Source organism: Pseudoliparis swirei, chromosome 4 (genome assembly GCF_029220125.1).
Source record: "Pseudoliparis swirei isolate HS2019 ecotype Mariana Trench chromosome 4, NWPU_hadal_v1, whole genome shotgun sequence".
NCBI classification, from domain to species: Eukaryota; Metazoa; Chordata; class Actinopteri; order Perciformes; family Liparidae; genus Pseudoliparis; species Pseudoliparis swirei.
The window spans coordinates 20851754-20871694 of NC_079391.1; the positions used below are offsets into that span (position 1 = coordinate 20851754).

Consider the following 19941-nt stretch of genomic DNA (forward strand, 5'->3'; position numbering starts at 1 on the left):
GATTCGTTGATGGTTTATCGTCTTGGATCCAGTGTTTTGGAGGCAACATTATGCCGCTTCCACCAGGTCGCGGGCACACACTTAACCGTTTCCATTAGCAACAGCGAGAAAAGAAAGCAATAACTATCGTCAGCTGCACCAAACGTCACATTTCAGCAACCCTCGAGCTTATTAGAAACAATGTCAATGCAGTTATCCCTGTCAACACAGAAACGTAGCAAGTGGCGGTTTCATGCAAAACCTGCAATGTTGTGTACGTGTGTGTGTGTGTGTGTGTGGGTGTGTGACCGTCACCACAGATCCAATATAGAGGGTTTATTGAAATCAGCAGACCATATGAGAAAAGAGGAAGGCCAGAAGTGTTAAAATGTGAGAAGGTCAAAGGTCAAGGCAGTGTTGAGGCTCTTAGTTTCGGGCCGTATTAGCGGCTGGCAGGAATCATCAGGCTACTCGTGCGTGAATGTCCCTCTCAGGGCCACGTGCAGTGCGAGAGTCGCATCATTCCGCATCGTGCGCCTTCGCTGTATTTTGCATATGTCCAAATTGGAGGCTGCGATTGGCCTATTTTGTCAAGATGAATGCCAAATGTCCTTGACAGAGGTCAATAAGATATTGCAGAGAGCATGAATAATGCATGTCCAGCATGCTATATAGAGTAATGAGAATAGATCTCTGCAGGTGGGTCTCACTTATTATCAGGTGATAATAAAGTTAGAGCCAAGCCTTTTCCCATTCTCTGGAAGGCATCATTCCCATTGAGCCGACAAGAAACTGTCTATCCTTTTCTCTTTCTTGACATTCTCATTATAATAGTTTTTCGGTTCTCTTATTGCAGTGAGCATTGAAGATATTTTTAACCATTTATGCCAACATCAATGTCAGTCAAAATCTATATTACTTGAGAATATTGCACATCCAATCTAAAACAGTCAATGAGATACAATCTACACATATATGGATTGTGTCATGTTTGGTAACTGCGGCAATTTGTGTTTTTCATTTCTTACAAAGGTCACCAAAGCAAAGATAAATTATGTTAATTGTTATTCAGAACTACCACCTCCATACAGTACCCTGTATCCCTCTTGGCAGAGCCGATCACAGCCGACATGCAGCTAAAAGCTGAAAATAGCAGGGTACAGCACTTAAATAATAAAAGCTGTAACCCTTCACCTGTACATCACGGGGGAAATGTTTGTTACAGCGTTCTCCAGCTCCAACATCTAAACAAGCTATAAAACAAACAGAAGACGGAGATTAAAAAAAGATAAAACCAGCAAACCGACAGCAGGAAATTGGTATATGTCTGGAGGAGAGCAGATTAGACTTTGAAAAGAACAAAAGCAAACAGGACTGTGACCCGAGATACAGAGAGCTAACAGCGTGGTGTTTCCTTGAAGCTGGCTAACGATCCACCCCACTACTCCAGAAAAGAGGTAATGATCACCACCGGAGGCGTTTTTTACTGGGAATCCCCCGCCCCCCCCCCCACACACACACACACAGAAACACAGGTGCTTCGGCATCGCAGCCAATATACCGTATACCGCATTGTTGATCTCAGCGTGAATGCACCGCTTCCTCTCCTCATGCAGTTGTCAGGAATTATTTGAGGTTTTGAAATCCTGTGTGTATAATAAATCATATTATTTACAACAGGGCTTCTGATCACGGGTGGGTGACGGTGGTTTGTATTTCCAGGGACGTCCGGCTTTGTGGTAAGTCAGCAGAAAGACGAACGGTTAGTTGTTCCAGGGGTTGTAAGTCACTTTTACTACAATACAGTAGACTCAGATGTTAATGCATATTAATAGGAGAAAACAGATTTGTGGATCTGTCCCTGACTAGTCATAAGTCAGGGAGAGAGAGATGAAGGGGTATTTTACGACTCAACTATAAAGGAGTACATGTAGGAAACTAAAACATTTACTCTAAAAGTGACTTTCCCTTTAATCTTCTGCAACATTGTACAGTCAAATGTCTTCTAATTTTAAATTGTGATTTTCAATGTAATTATTTTGAGATCTTTTTGAGAAAAAACACTAAATCAGCTTTTTGAGAGTTCAAGTATTGAGGAATATATTATATGTGTTGAATGACTCTTGACCTTGATCTGATTCTCCCTTTAATTTAGTCCAAAACAAGTGCATCGGTCCAGGACATTCTACCGGCTCATCAGCCAACCCATCATGGGAGGGAATATCCTATTCTCCACCTGCATATTTACAGTGGAAGAAAATTTATATTTATCTTGTTTTGATGTTCCCAAAAAGGTAGCCGCCAATAAAAATGAGGCTTTGAGTCTTTGTCTCTCTGTAGTCATGTTGAGTCTCTGCAGTTGCTGGTGTCTCTTTGCATCTCTTTGTTGCTGTTTTGGCCTCTTTGTGGTCGTGCTGTGTTTCTTTGTAGTCTTTTTGAGCCCGTCAGCCTGTTCAGTAATGCATCCATGTTCCAGACTGCACAATATTTTTAGGAATGACAACAGGTTGGTGAATTGAGTTAAGATGCAGGAGGTTATTCATTGTCTCCTCCTGCGGATACTGTTTTGATGCTCGACACAGAGAGAGGTGGACGCCTCCCTGCACACACACAGTGGAGCGGCGACACTACCGGAGCTCTTCTGACATTAAATCATTCACGGTAACATTTTAACTGGACAAAAAAAAGGAAGATATTTTCATGCCTCAAAATGACATTTTAACAATGAAAACTAGTCAGCACTACTGATTGAATGTTAAAAATGGTTTCACTTCGGTGCTCTCCCAGTTCCAGAAGGTTTCTCAGTCCACAAAATGTAGACCCAATAAAAAATGTCCTGTAAAGTCTTGAGATTTCCATTTTACTACAAGTACAGCACGTTGTTGTTTAGTATTATATCATGTCTGATGTCACCATTAACCCTTTTTTTTTTTTTACAGCTGTCTGGTTTGTTGTCATCATTTCATCTGACAAACTCCAGTCTTTAGATAGAAATGAGAAAAATCACAGATTTTTAAGTGGTAAACCTGCCACCGCTAGCATAGTAAACTTTACGAGGTATGTGGATGCACTCGAGGAAATATTGACTGGCAAATAGCAACAATAACTAAGGGCGGAGCTTAAGAAACAGTAATTTTTCCTCTGATGGTATTGAATTGTATTTGTTATAGAATCACATAACTCTTATTGTTGTTCTCCCCAGCTCTCCTTGCTGTTGTGTTCGTGCACTACGCTACCCATAAATCACTTGTCAACCGAGCATCGTGGCCAGCAGTCATTATCATTAGTGTGTGAAAAAAAAGATCATCTTGCTGTCACGCCATCAGATTGGCTTCCAGAGTCTTGAAGCAACTAATTGACAGTCGGACATCTACTCATTGACAACAAGCTGAATTAACAGATGTAACCATGCAGTTGTATTCCTTTTTTTTTATCTGCCAGAATGTCAAATTACGTTTAGTTTATTTTGCAGCAAGGGTTGGGGAGATTAGAGTTCCACCAAAGAATAGCATAAATCAATCAGAGGGAATGCATGTGGATAAAGCGAGAGTTGACACAGCCGGTGTCACATGTAATACTCTTCTCATCAGCAGGGGCTTTTAAAGCCAGAAGCGGTGCTGAATGAGCTAAACAGTTGCTTCCACCGCACCGCTCCGAGTGCCTCTCCTCGCTTCAGCCACACGCCTGGCGGCCGCCGGGCCCACTCCATAGATATACTTTATATGGCTATTTTTGGATAATATATATTTTTATTTTATTAGTAAGTGTACAATCTCAAACTCATTTCATTGTATTTAACGGATACTTAACTGAGATTTCTTTTATGGCAATCACTCTAATTATATATTCGGTCATACTTTATAGAGACTCTATTTCAATGAGTCATCCTCTGTGAGTCTGTTACACTCTTTTTTTCTTTCTACTGGTGCCTCTTCTTCACCTACTTGGGTCCACAAACAATGAGTTCTCAAGAATGCTGCAAGCAGCCGGCCCGCTCAGCACGAGCACCGCACCAGTAGCTTTGATAGGGAAAGGCCTGATATTTGCATTTGGGGCTGATTCTCTAAAAAATAGTGTGAATAAGGATTGTTCCCCCCACATAGAGTATTTAATACCAAGCAGTCTGGGTTTTGAGGCGATGACCTCTGCTTTGTCTAGGCCACTGCTGCCCCGAATCCACTTCCTCATTTCAATTCTCTCTTTTCCTCTCGCAAGGCAGTCCTTGATGTTTTTGGAGGAGTTATTGTAGATCTCATGTACTCTCAGAGAGAGTTTCCTCTGAGTGCGACAGGACCCTAAAGAAATGATGTTGTGATAAGTCACGGATGTCGCAAAAAACAATATTTAATCTCAAACAACTAACAGGACGACAAACACGCGGACCAAACAGTTCGACGCCACACTGGGAATGAGACGAACAGGGTTTACATACACAGGCAGGCGGAGGTAATTGGACAACGGGGAACGAGACACAGGTGAACACAATGAGGGCGGGGCCAGCAATCACACAGAAGGAAACAATCAGGACCAGGGCAGACAATCACAGGGAGACAGACGACACAAGGACTTCCAAACAAGACACAAAACGAGACACAAACTCCAGATCATGACAAATGAAGGTCAACGTTCAGTAATTTACCTGTCAGCAAGCCGTCTGAAACGTAAAGTTGAATTCATCCTAATCCACTAGCGGTCACATCTGAAGATTTCAGGTTTTGATCTGTGCATATTTCATCCATATTCAAAGAAAACGTCATTTTCCTCCTGAGGGCAGGGATTAGAGTCAAGGAATATGAGGCCGATCGATACATTCACCAAATAAGGAGAATGAACTACTCTTTTGGTGGACCAGATAAAATGAGCCTCCTCGCTGACTCCGCTTCAAACAACCGCCAACAATAATCACCCAGCAATGGTACGGCGACCAATGTTGGCACTTTGTCGCTCTCCGATTGGCTGGCGCCGAGCACCAGGCGCCCTGGCCAAAGGGCACAGAGACAAAGGCGAATATCCGCGTCTCATCCCGGGCCGCATATTGTATATAATGTTGGGGCCTGTTAGGTTGTAATAGTTTATTTTGATAACATCTGCAGAGGTCTTATGTTTTAAATTAATACATATAGAAAGATATTATAATAGAAAATATTAGGGAGAATATTGATATTGTTATTAATGTATTATGAAGCATAGGGGTAATGTTTACTCTATGCAAATGTAAATGGCAAGAATTAATGTATGTTGCATGAGAGTGACTGTATGTTAGTATTATAGATTGACGAGGCCGGTTGAATTCCATCAAGTGACTTACAATAACAAGAGACTTTTATTGTGAAAGTGACTTTAATGCGGACAATAACAAGACGGGACTCTTATTGTGAAAATACTTGTTTAGCGACTTGACCAGAAGTGACGTTTTGACTGGGGCCAGTGATTTGGAGTCTAAAGCTCCGTGGATTAAAATAATAAATAAATATACACTTTTATTAATCCCCAAGGGGAAATTAGTTCTCTCCATTTAACCCATCCTTAGTTATTAAGCAGTGAAGCAACTGGGGTTCAGTGCCTTGAGCTAAAGCCACCCCAGTTGTTAGAGAAATCGGGTCTCTCCTACAGGTATCCCTGAGGCCGCAAGGCTGAGGGGCGGAGCAGCCGGGAGCCGAGGAAGAGCGCCTTGAATGTTTGTTTTACACTTCCTGCCATTAAATGTTGATAACTTAATTCACGCGCGTCCGGAAGCCTGTTTTCCATCATCTGCGAAGTGCCCAGTTTCAGAACTACTTTACAGGCCTTTTCACAGGAGCCACAAAAGACTTGAGATTATTGAGACCTCACGGATAGCTTTGTCGTTGTCACTGATATGAAGATATTGCAGGGAGTGTGAAAAATCGGTGCAACCAACCTGAGAAACAAAGCGATTCTCGGCTTGATTGGAAGTGCCGGATAAAGGGGAATAAGAGACTTAATAATGCACATTGACTGAAGGAAAGTACTTTTTCCTTTTTAAACATTGCCTCATCATCATACAAGGTCGCCAGTTGTTCCGAAGTGGGATCTTTAACTGCAGGCGCCGCCATCACGTTAGAGTACAGCTGGATGAATAATTATTTTAACTGTTACACACCTCTTTTTATTTAGTGAAACATGTTTTTACACCGAACCGATGTGGAGCTCTTGAGAGCCAATCGCAGCTCTTTGATGAAAGCGCATTTTGCTGGAGATTTCACGCGTGCGTTTGATATGTAAATATGAACTCTTTTCTTAATAGAAACAGACAACAGATCGGTTTGTATTTTTCTCAAATTGTATTGATACATCGTGATCATGGACTTGTGTTATTGTCTTTGTTGTTCTGTGTTTTCATTGCACCTACGTTATGCTTACTGTTTACTGTGCTGTACCACAAATTGCCCCTTTGGCGACATTACAGTCTAATTTCCACGTGCCACCGCTGAATTCCATTTCCGCTTCTTTTATTTTCACTTCTCACAAAAGAACAATGTCGCGGAAGCAATTAGAGAGCAGCAGTTTAACAAAACAATGGACCTTACCGGAACATACAATGAGGTAATCCTTAAACGCGTTGTTACTGTAATGCTTTCGAAGGGCTAACATTGTAATTACAGGCTTAAAAAAAATTATTTCCATATTTCCGAGTCGGCGCAGGTCACTTTCACCGTGTTGCAGATTTGAAATTGCTACTCTTTCATTGTTAAAATAACATGAAATACAATTAGAATAACAGCGCCTAGAGTGACTGAGATAACACGGTGTAGCGACAGCATCGTGGCACAGGGCCACGCTCCCCTTTCGTCACATGAAACGGAAATTACTTCGGCCGGTTTGATCTCCCCCTTTTTACATAACATCCTTGTGGTTCAGCAGCATGGGTGGGCACTTATCATTGGTCCTGCTTTGTGTATCATTCTGATAATTAAAGGCTACGGGCGCACGGTGAGCACGCTTCATTTGGCGCGGTTGAATGATTGGCACTTGCCGAGCTTATATGGCTTGGGTGAGCACGGCCACGCTGCTGACTCATGCCAATGATGGAGTGACTCATTTCATGTTAACGAGGCCTGATTCCACATGGCTTGCTTCTTTCGCAACGCCCCGGCCCGCGTCTGTGCTGCCACGCCACTCCAACTGACACCTCTTAACCAAACACAGCAAATTGAATAGACACAAACCCTCGCTGCTCATCAGCATTCCCTGGGTAAGCCCGGGCATCACCCCGGCCCTGCGTTCCATGTAGAACAACAAAGGCACCGCTTGTCCGCATCTAAAATGGTTGCTTGGGGGAGGAATGGGATTGCACATCGGAGCGAGTCGCGCTCCGTGAGCTGCGACGGTGATCTGGTTAAGGGAGGACCGCGCTAGTTGTTCTGTTGCATGATATGTACTCTGTCCAAGAATGTAAGGCCCTTCATCTGAACATTAATATTGTTCTCTTTCGTGGTTCAGTGTGCACAATTATCCTGATCTTGCTTTTCTTGTATGTTCTCATGTTGAAAGCTGCACTAAACCATAACAAATTTGATTTATGAGTTATTTAGGGTCAGATACATATATATGTTTTCTTTGCTACTTTGTTGTCCTCTCTAAACAGCCTGCAGTACAGTCACAGTGTCACCGTTTTTTTCATGTGAGCATGTTGGTTGTCAGGCAAGTCAATCGTGTTTTTTTTACAGGATCTGGTTCGTTTAACCCTTGTGTTGCCTTCGGGTCAATTTGACCCGATTCAATGTTTGATGTCGGTGTTCTTTCGGGAGTCAACAAACAAACATAAAGTACCTCACACTTAAACTTGGAAAACAATATTAATTCTAATAATTTTCTGGAGATTTTAATAGCTGGGGTCATATTGACCTCAAGGGTAAAATATGTTAGTAAATATAAAGGCAACAGGAGGGTGAAACATTGAATCGGGTCAAATTGACCCGAAGGCAACACAAGGGTTAAAAGGTTTATTTGAGGTGAAATTATTCATAAATTATCACTCAAATATAATATATCATTTTAAGATTACATTTTGTGACTTATTAATGGAAGCTTTTGTCACGCATATCGTGTGTCAGGGCCGTCGGAAAGTTTCAAATCCAATGATTAATTTTTACAGCTTCTGGCTTTGATAAATGTGTATTTTTGGGGGGTTCTGGTAGACTGTATGGGGATTAGATTGGTCGGCAGTGAACAAACAATCAACCAACGGATACTCATTCAAAAGTGTCTCAATCCTGATTGGTGCAAAGAAGTAGTATACAGACATCAACCGTTTCTAACACTTCAAACCAGTCAGTCGCGCGCAGAGGAAAATACAAATACTGAATTATCTTTTGGGTATTAACCAAAATGGACTTTGGCAGACAGCAGTGTGTTCAGGCAGGTTTTTTTCACTCATAGTAAAACGTTGATCTTGAAATTACATTTTTAATGCCTTTAGGTGTTTTTAGATACTGATGCCTGATATTGTGCAGTAAAATATCTGAGTGTATTTTATAACATACTCTGCATATAGAAGCACGGGATTAGAAGATTAGGCACGGCAGCCGCAGCAACAAGAGGAGCTTTAGGCCAAAATGATCTTTTACAAAGGCAGAATTGGACAGCTGGTGAGACAACAAAAGTACAGAACTTGTGCAGTCCAGTGATGAATGGAATTCACAACCCAATAACAGGCACAAAGAGGGTTTCAGAGACCCATCTGCCTCCGCTGAGGGCCCACAGTGAGATGACACTAATGCAGCGCCGGTATGGGGTCCCCCACGAGTCTCTTCCTACACAGGATGGAAAAGAACGCATCCTGAGTTTTCCTCAGGATCGTGAAAGCTAAACGCTGAAAAATGCATAATTACACTGCCAATGTAAGCAGCACTTTTCCTCCGCTCTGCTACCTCACACCGTACGGCAGCAGGACGACCCCGGGTCAGCATTGTGCTGCTCTCTCAGAGGACCTGTCCCGCTTCTCCCTCCCGGAAATAGCACAATAAGGAGGCCTGCTTGAAATAGCACCGCCTCGCATTCTGCTACACCTCGGCTTCGATAGGCCAGGAGGGGCGGGGGAGGTGTTTCGAGCTGTCACATGATGGACGGCGCCAACGGGCGAAGCGATTTGTAAATTACAAAGCAGATTGGTGTTGTAATGTTGTCCCTGGTGGTGAAAGAGCAAACTCATTTCATGAACACGATGACCGCTGAAATATTCATAACCAACAAGAAAACAAGGGGTGAGGCTCCCTCCTCTTATACCAGACCACCACACTTCCTTTGTGTGCCTTAGTGAAGTCTACAAATTACTTTTTTGGCCTGTACACATGTTTGGACAAATTAGAGGGTATTGTACAACAAAGGGAGGCGTGCAGTGAGGACAATTTGTGTGGCGGCAGATAGTTTGCAGGGAGAGACGATGAACCGCTCTAATAAAACAAGAACGGAAGCCAACGAGAGAGAGAGAGAGATCAGAGGCGGGAGGAGGACTTACAGCTCGGAGATTTGGAGGTGCTGGAAGAGCTGCCACGACAGGGTGGCGAGTGGATTCTTCGACAAGTTTCTGAGAGGAAGAAAACAAAGCAAGGGTTAAATGGGTGTGTTTAATTTCATGCCTCCAGTTTGATGTCCCCTCTGCTCCATTTAGTCTCACTTTTCTCTCTTTTTCTTTTTGATGTGCTTTGGATCTAGAAAACCCAATGAGCAAATCTTTCCCCGGGTCTTTTTTTGACTTTTTTCTCTTTTTTGTTTGTTTGTGGAGTTTAATTTGTTTAACTGTCGGTGTCCCAACTTCACATCATCGTGCACATACTGTCTGTCCACAGTCCTGTTTTGCATATCTTTAGGTTGAATAAACTACATTTCTATATTTCAGCCGAACGAAAATAGAATAAAGTATAAGTATGAATAAGCAAGTGGGGGAAGTGGATAAACAGGCCTGAATCTATGGCTGAAAATAAGGCAAAGTACTATTGACAGGAAAAGGGGAACAGGCCTGACTGTGTGGAGCTTCAAGGCTCTGCCAACTCAATAACAGAAAGTTGGCCGCTTTCTACTAAAATAATTCAATTGAGTTAAGGATCCCCCTCCGGCTCAGGAAGCCGCTAAATTCAATAGACTTACAAGTGATCCGACCAGAACCAGTTTAAACATGAAGGAAATACATTTAGTTTTTCTACACTTCATAGGAGATACAAAATGGGCTCATTGACGCAGCCGCATACTATCAAATCCTGTGATGCAGTCCAAGAGCAACGCTCCATCTGATCATTTCTTTCCTCTCATGTACTGAACGCTCGCTTGATGACTCACACGCTTTACACATTACTGTGACTTTAAAACGCAACACCAGATATTACAGCTCAGTGTCTATAAGGGTATCGAGGAGTCATCCACTCAGCTTCTAATTGGAGCGACACTCGCAGGATACGGAACACGGTGGGTGATAAGAGACATTTCAACCACTAATAGCGCATATAAATGAAAAACGGTGTATATTTCAGAACACAGCAAATGGGCTTGGTAAACATTAGGAGTTAATCAAATGTTCAAACCCTAACATGCTATGAATGTGTTATAAAATTGCAACATTAAAGGTATTGAAGACTTAGATACGCCTGTAACCAGGAGTGTCGCCATAGCAACAGGCAGCTGAGGATGTTGCAGATCTTTCTTGTTTGCTGTGATATCACACACGCTCTTCACATGCAAAAAACACACACATTCACGCACAGGTATGTCACTCGCGCGGCGGTTAAATAATAATGCTTGTGCAAATGTATTGCAGCTCTGAGTACAGGGGATGTGGGGTGAGAGCTGGTGCAGATGATGCATTAAAAAATGCACCTCCCAAAGAAAACCTGCTATCCCAAAGGACTGAATTATACACAGAAAGAATATTTAAGAGAGAGAGAGAAAAAGAGAGAGAGAGGGGGGGGGGTGCGAGCAAATAGCAGCTCATTAGGTGATTAAGAGCAGGGCCGCTCGGCACTTTCGTCAAATCACACACACATCCCAACACACACATCTGGTGAGTGAATAAAAAAAGAAAAGAGAAACTATTTCTTATTTTGGAAGAGAGAGGACCAGCAGAGGACCCTGCAGCCACATTAGGGACACCTGGAAACACCTCAAAGTGCCCCGCAGGCCTCTGGACAATGGACCAACAGCAGGTTAGCGATGCTAGCCTCCAATACAAATAATCATAACTCTAGCCAAAGCAGTTTTCATTTTGGTTGCATATATGTCGGAGTATATGGATTTTAACTTTACAAGTCCATTTAAATGTGTTCACTTTCCTTTGCGATGCCATATGCATGTTCTTCAAACATTGTGGATAGCGAGCTGTATGAGCTTTGTAAATAAAATAAAAAAGTAATTAACCCTGTGCAAAGCCCCTCCCTCCCCTCCCCCCCCTCTACGTTTACGAGGGAGCCCACACTGTCACTAACAGCAATCCCTGCATAGATATACTCATTAAAAAGAAGTGATTTCAGAGACTGTTATAAAGATAAAGATAGAAGCATAAAGCATATAGATTAGAGCAGGGGTGCTCAATACGGCATTAAAAAAAATTGGCCCGCCCCCCTGTCACTTTCTCTATAGCGCCAAATTACAGCGGAAGCACGTCATTTCTGTCTCTACGTGTCGTGTTAACAGTCCTCTGCCCGCCGTCTCGCTCGCCGCAGACCTCCGACGCCAGTTTGCGCGCATCGGGACGGAGCAAAGAAAATGTCACCCGTCGGTCGATCGTCTTGACTTGGTCACATTATAAGTAGCTCGCATGCTGAAAAAGTGTGAGCACCCCTGGATTAGAGTGTACAAGTCATCACCTGGAGATCTAGACAGTGACATTAATGAACAACACTGTTCCTGTAGAGCTGGTTATGTATTTATTCACTGTAACAATCATCAGAAATAGATTCATATTATGTTGTATTTGTGTTAATTATGTCACTCTCCCAGATCCAATTAAAGCAATAGTTTGACGTTTTGGGAAATAAACTTATTTGCTTGCGTGCAGAGTCAGATGATAAGATTGACACCACTTTCATTGCATATAATGGTCTCTGAAAAAATCAAATAAACCTATTTCCAGAAAATTAGAATTAAAATGTTTTGCTTTAGAGGACTGTTGCCTTCATCCTTAACATGCTGATGCAGATGTTATTTACAGACGTGCCATTTACTTCTCGTAGAGACACTAAAATATCAACTATGCTTAGGCTTATTTGTGTTAGGGTGTAGCAAAAAAAAATGTTCCTTGAAACAGCAATACACGTTTTTATACACATGAGCCTTAATGAGTGACAAATGTTTTTCCGCTTTTGGCACAACGATAAGTGAGAGCGAGAGAGTGACCTCCTTCACGTCTCCTGCGGGAAGTGTTCCTTTTTCAAAGGTCATCCTTCGCATCTCGACAAGAAATGACAGTTTAAATTGGATAGTGAGGGGTAAATGAATTATTAAATACATAAACAAATCAGCAAATAAGGCATCAATGTGGTGTGGAAAATGAAAAGCCAGGCCTGGGGCCTGGAAGGACATAAACTCACCAACAAATATACACACATAGACCTCCCCTGCTTTTAATACACCATAAAACAGACAGTTGCTGTTCAGTCACTCAGCCACCACCAATCATCTCCAGACAGTGCTCATTTGAATAAGGAATGATGTGATTCACATGAAATTTTCATGAGGTTGGGATGGAAAATATGCGCTACGGCGACGGATGTATCTGGGTGTTAATATTGATGGCAGCATCGGCTCCCCAGCTGGAGGGCGTCGAAGTGAATGCTAAGCCGAAACCCGGGTGTTTGCTCCTCTGCAGAGGAGGTGTGACTCCTTCTCCCTCCCTCTTTAATAATTCTGTTTGGCACAGATGCCATTGGGAGGGCCCGGCTACTCGAGAGGGTTGGCTAATTAGTGCAGCATCACTGGTGGCTACTGTCTGAGTGTGGGGGAGCACTGCAGATTGACATTCAGGGCCACGCAGAGGAGAACCAGACAGCCACTGAACGAGGAGTCTCAACGGATCAGCAGCGTGGACGTCGAGAAATCTAGTCGTCATCTGTCAAGCTGAGCAGAGGCGGCTAATATTTGCCGCAGCGCCATAAACTAATTGCATCCTTTTCTCTTCTTTAAAAAAAAAATACTTCCCAAAATGTCTCGGAGGCCTTTATGTTACGAGTAAGGCTGACAACTGTAAGCCGAGAAAACAAACCTGTAGTAGAACTTTAAAATATTACGGGTTGTAATCAGAAATCTTCAGACTTAAAAAGCTGACATTTTAGAAAAGGAGCAGCACAAAGCAGTCATGTGCGTTTTATAAATGAATGTTGCATTAATAATGTACACAAGGTCAAAGTACTTTAATCTAGACAATATTTAGTTGGAAACTGGAAACTGTTGTGTACAATTCAGAGAATACTGTGTCATAGATTACTTAAAGGGGTAAATACGCTCTTACAAAAATTGCTTTTAAACCTGTTTAATGAAAACATACGTTCACTCTGCTTCTGTTCACCCAAAGCGGCCAAAAAGGATCCTTCTTTGCCTGGAAACAAAGAAGATGAAATGTCTTAAATGTCACTTGTTATTATGTATTTATTTTGTTGAGCCGGTGCATAACTCATCAAAGACTCCCCCGCTTATCCCCAAAGGTATTCCCAAAATAAATGCTGGCCCATGTTTGCACAGGATGAACTGCAACCATCAAGACTCTTCTAGAGCCGGAAGGTCAAATATCAAAAACAATCTCCACAGTGAAGAAGACGAGTGTTAGCTGTTGATAAGATCTGCTCATGCACCCCTCCAGCTTCCTGCCAGCATCTGCCTGTAACACCCAGAACTTATTTCATGCCTTTCATCCCACCCACTGCGACCATGCTTCTCCTGGTCCGGCGATCCAAAGCTCAACCCTCCTCCGCCCGGCGGAAATCTCTGTGTATCCTGCCGGTTTGCACATGAAGGTGGGGTTTCTGTCCATTGATACGCATGTGAGGACAAACCTGCAATGCCTCTGTCAACAGCTGAAAAGGATCAGTAGAAATAAATTGGCTTCCTTGGTTAGATATTATTATTATTATTATTAGGGCTGACATCTCATTAGAATTCAATTCACATTTTAAAAAACATGAAATAAATATAATGTGAGTCCTAAAATATACCACATCTAATCTCAAAAACACAAACAACTTCACATCTGTACCTCCTCAAATCCCTATTCATGTATGTGTTTTCGCTCCAACCTCCACCTAACATGTTGACGCTTTGGTATTATAGCTGGTGTAAAACGTGTCTCCCTTTTGCTGCTCAGATTCTTTGAGAATCCATCAAAAACCGGAGTCTTTTCTACCCAATCTAATTGTAGATACTTGTACAACCGCTGCAAAAGGAGCCTCTCACTGAACCGTGGTAAAAGGTACAGCTGAGGTTAGAAATAAATTGGTGTAATAGATATTTGTATAAAAATGAAGAAAAGCTGTAAAGAGCTCTAACGGATTTCTGGTTTCTATGCCCACCCAGCACCCTGACCTTCATTTATTTTACTGAGCTATAAGCCATGCCGCATGTTTCCACAGGCTCGATCGAAAAAACGCAATCCTCAAGATGACTTCAGTGGCTGCAATGCGCCTATACGACCAAGCGCATCCTTAAAGTGACAGTGTGGGCTATTAACTAGTTAATCAGTGTATCTATCTCTGTAATACTGATCCCTCTATATGACCTTTTAACGCAGGGGTCCCCAAACTTTTTCCTGAGAGGGCACATAACGTTTCCCTTGTCTGCTGGAGGGCCAGCCGGGGGGGGGGGGGGGGGGGGTGGTGCTAGTGAGAGGTGAGAGTGTGCTCTTTTAATGAAGTATCGAAACTAAAAATATGCTAAATCTCGTTTTTAACGTACGGGTACTTTGTTAGTATCGGTACACCGTGCAGCGTGACAGCAGCAGATGTAGCGGACTAACATTCAAGCTAACCTAACTTCCCAAACGCTGTGGACATCTGAACGCTGATTGGCCGAGACGCGACACGTCCCATCAAAGATGTTTTATTGCGAAGAGCACCACTTCACATTTTCTCCGCGTCTCACTGCAATCTCAACGGCAGCGGGCCAGGTGAAAAAAATAATAAATCGGAACGCGTCTCTGGTATTGTTCAGGGGGCCGGTCCAAATGTGGAGGTGGGCCGGATCCGGCCCACGGGCCGTAGTTTGGGGACCACTGTTTTAACGTAAAGGACACCGTTAGCAAGTAGATTGGCTACTTCTATTGAGTTATTTGTTATCTTTGTCATCAGTTCCTTGGGGTTAAATTCTGCGCAAAGTGCCTTGCAGTATATTTAAAGGCGAAAACACAACTCCCAGACAACGGTGTATTAGCGAGCTGTCAATCACAGGGTTGCCCTGCCCTAAAGCAGAGCCAGCCCGATCGTCTGTTTTACTCAACAACATGGTTCTGTATCGGAGAAGACCTGAAACTAGCGGTTGAGACGTGAAACTCAAGTTTACAATGTCTAGCGAGGTGAAAAAAAGTGAGAATCAATCAATCTCTTTTTGCAACCGGAGGAGTCGCCCTCTGATGGCCATATGAGAGAGAGCAGTAGACACTGCCACTGTTAGGGTCCGCTTGTTGACAATGACATTATGCAAAGCACTCTACAGATATTGTTTCCTTCCAACAAGGCTCATGACACAAACATCCAAAATATATTTTTTTCCTTTTTTGTATTGTGTCTGTTTGTGTCATGCGACGCCGGGATTGTCTGCCATTGCCAGCGTTGTGAGAGAACAGCAGCTTCCTGTCATCTCTATACTGTCTGCTATCAAAACATAAAGGCATGAAAAAAAATCTAATAAAAAAAAAAATCTGTTCTTATCAACATATTGTATCAAATGTCTACCTGCATTCTAATAATGCAATGACTCCAAAGTCACAGCGATACAGAGACTCTGGCCCCCTCAGGTCTTACAAAAGAGGATCAGCTGTTCACCTGTCCTTTTTCTGATTTGTGCTAAAAAAACAATCTCCTTTTATATTTCGAAAGAAAAATTTCACCTGATTTTGGCACAATCTAACCTGGGGACACTTTATATAAAATGCGGAGCAGACGCTGACAGGCGACTCAGTGATTGCCTCATTTGTTGACAGTCATTTCCCAAATGTCTACAAAAATCAATGAGGTAATGATTTATTAATGTCAAAATGTGGAACATAATTATATTATCTTATCCCTCCCTGGTTACACATTCAGTACATGGTCTGTCATCCGGCGTCTTTGTCTTTGGGGGCGATCACAGGTAGAAAACAATAACCTGTCATAACCGATAAATCTTCAGTTGCTACTTGTCCTCCAGAGGTCTGTGTTCCTTCTGGTGAAACTCCTCTGGGAAATATTTCCTGGGTGAGACCAAAGATAATTAGTCGTAGGCCTACTTATATTCTTTTGTTTATTTTATTTCTTGTGTGTGTTTTTTGCTTTTATTTTCTTGCTTTTATTATTATGCTTTATGAATATAGAGTAATATGTATGTAGATTCAACATAAAAATGTACTGAACAGAAATTAAAAAGGAAAAAGATTTTTTTAATGATATGTATCGACACAATAAAGTAGTTTTTTCAACATTATTTTCCCATCTTAGTTCAACAATAAAGTTCAATTAATTTGATTCTATTATTATGTTATACTATCAAAAATATACTCTGTTGATATTTTTATTTTGTATCTCGAACCTCCTGTCGTGTCAAGATACCTCACAATGGTCTGCCAGCGATCCACCGAGGACAAGCAGTAAATCATCAATTTATGAAAAAGAATAAGCACATCTCCCTCGTGCATCTTCCTGATGGATGTGCTTCAGCGAGACAGCGCTTGCATAGCATTATTGACACAGGAATAAGAGGGAATGTGCATTAAATCCCCCCCATAGGCAGTTCAATCACTGGAAATACAAAGTGTAAGAGGAAGGGAGATCTATAAATTAAAGTCGGCGGTACCGTATGGAATTCATTCCGTCAAAACAGCCAAGGAGAAACTTCAAACAGCCACCACTTCATTATAATCGGGAATAGTATTCACACTGAATCTGCATTAAGCACAGGCTCTGGGGAAGAGGGATACAAATAGTCAATTATTTAATCTCAGAGAGAGCCTCTGTTTGTAGTTTGTGTGTGCATGTGTCTCGCTAATCTCGCAGCACAATTCCTCTCATCTGCCGTAAAAACCTGTTTATTCCCCCTCCGCAGCCGAGCCGGGTTAAATAACATGAAACTGGGCCTGCTATCAAAGCGCCCTTGAGCAAGGTACACAACCCTCAGCTGTTTTAATCCAAATGTTTGTCAAACATGTGACGGCAGCTTTTGATGATAAACGTCGGAGCAGTCTGTATTATGGTTTCACGTTGGTTTTCACTTGGTTTGGCTTCGGAAACCATCGTGGTTTGGTTTAAAACGACGATGTTTCCTATGTAAAATAACTCTTTTTATGGAACTAGCATCAGCAAAGTACAGGAGTTACCTTACCAGACTATAGTGAAAGAAGTCCACGCTGTCTTGGTTTCAAACAGGACATGGACAGCGCTCTCATTTGACCCATCCAACCTCCACTCCCAAGGGCCCCACTTGAACTTTCCTGTTTGCTCTGAGAGTCTAATGAAGATGTCAATGAGTTAACATTGGATTTATAGCAAGCACTAAACTGTATAGCTGTAGACTGATGGATGTGCTGATGATCATATACAGGACTGTCTCAGAAAATTAGAATATTGTGATGAAGTTCTTTATTTTCTGGAATGCAATTAAAAAAACAAAAATGTCATGCATTCTGGATTCATTACAAATCAACTGAAATATTGCAAGCCTTTTATTCTGATTTATTGCTGATTATGGCTTACAGCTTAAGAAAACTCAAATATCCTATCTCTAAATATTAGAATATCATGAAAAAGTATACTAGTAGGGTATTAAACAAATCACTTGAATTGTCTAATTAACTCGAAACACCTGCAAGGGTTTCCTGAGCCTTGACAAACACTCAGCTGTTATAAATCTTTTTTTTTACTTGGTCTGAGGAAATATTAAAATGTTATGAGATAGGATTTTAGAGTTTTCTTAAGCTGTAAGCCATAATCAGCAATATTAAAAGAATAAAAGGCTTGCAATATTTCAGTTGATTTGTAATGAATCCAGAATGCATGACATTTTTGTTTTTTTAATTGCATTACAGAAAATAAAGAACTTTATCACAATATTCTAATTTTCTGAGACAGTCCTGTATAAAGTATTATAAGAAGCACAATTTTGACCAAATGATGGTGACCGAAGAAAAGTGTGGGGATCACAAAAATAATGCTTCCTTAATCTATCACTATTTGAGAATAGATGACTTTGTCTTGAGCCCAATAACTCCTGTAAACTAAATGCCTCGTGACGACTCATAACAGCCCCTAATATCTGTTACTTTCATTCCGGCAACAGCTGCGAGAGACGTGGAATGATGACTTTTAATAAGGGCCTATTTCTGCCTTTTCAGTAGCGTGTTATGCATCCTGCTTTCTGTATAATAACGCCAAAAAATTAGTCTCTCTGTAGCGCCATTGTTTGGCTGACTAATCTCTGAAGAGTTTCTAAATTAGTTGATAGCAATGGGGGGCTTGGTGAATGTAAAAAAGGGGACGAAGCGAAAAGGGGTTAAGATCCGACGGGAAAAAGGCACCGCATGCCCAAAATCACTGAGTCAGGTGAGCGCATAAGGAACTGGAATACATCCCTGCAATATCAGTGCAATTAACGAAAGACAATATTGTACACAGCCATCCGTCTCCGTAGGTGATTGTGAGGCAGAGATGCAAGTCTTGTTTCCAAGACACAAGAGAACGAAGCCTTTGAGCTATGACTGATTATTTTTTCTTCTTCCCAGATAGGGGATGGAGATGTGAAAATTGACTGAGCAATTTAATGAAAATTGTCATCAATATAATGAGACAAGCGGAGACAGAACTTCCACCGGGCTGACAGCGTTGCCACAGGTGTGCGGCCGTACTTCGGAATGCCTTTGGTAATCAGGCAGATGAAATGTGCGCAGAACACGTCTTTACTCCAGGAGAGAGGGCAGTGGCGGCCGGGTTTGTGGTGGAGCTTTTCTGAGAGGGGAGAGAGACGTTCGCTGAGGGAACCCACTGCCCTCTTGTTCTGGTCTGCTGCTTTATGAAAGGCCTTTTGCTGAAATCGATGAAATGTTAGAGTTGATTAAAACACCAATAAAGTCACCCGGGAGTATTTTTCCAGATGACTGTGAGACACATGTTCAGCCTTTCTTCAGGCCACGTTTCTCAGAGTGCTTTTTCCAGCAAGCAAGCAGGTCAACAGAGCATGATAACGATAAATACGTTCCATCGTTGTATTTGTTTGATAAATAGGGAAATATCCGCGGGATGGAAGAACATTCTCCCTGATTTGTTCGGGCAGAGGTAATAGTGCACCTCAGGTATAGGTCATTTCTGTTATTGAGTTCAAACAACATTGGCCTCCATTACTTTCCATCCATAAAGAAAGTCACGGATAAGACGTTGAAGATAGCCGTGTGTCTATTTCGCCGTAGCAGGACTCTGTGAATAAGTGAGTGAGTGAGAGAATGAGTGAGTCCATCTTAGTCATAATCCTGAGATTTCAGAAGAGTAGCCGAGGCATTCCCACCATCTGGATCTCAATCCAAATCCGCTGCTGCTGGAGTCAGAACAGAGTGCAACACAAGGGCCATCTGTCCATTGTAATCCCACAGTCCAGAGGACTGGGTAAGGAATTGTCTCAGTTAATTAAAGCATTTCCACAGAGAACCCCGGCTTGGCCCCTAAGTCCGTCTTTGCCGAAATGATTGTTTCTCCCCACCAATAAACGGAGAAAAACGGCCATGGGAGTTGCAGGACAATGGACATAACTTAAGAGCACAGGAAGCTTCCGCAATCAAAGCTCTCACCA

General features: G+C 42.2%; 1 protein-coding gene across 3 annotated transcripts in view; it reads right to left on the reverse strand.

The window, feature by feature from the left end:
- Window positions 1-19941, reverse strand: part of ntrk3b (neurotrophic tyrosine kinase, receptor, type 3b) — a 164496-nt gene that overhangs the window by 92910 nt on the left and 51645 nt on the right. For all 3 annotated transcript variants that reach the window (XM_056413123.1, XM_056413122.1, XM_056413124.1), the window contains exon 4: window positions 9458-9526. In XM_056413123.1, the coding sequence (XP_056269098.1) occupies window positions 9458-9526 (69 nt within the window). The remainder of the gene's footprint in view (window positions 1-9457; window positions 9527-19941) is intronic.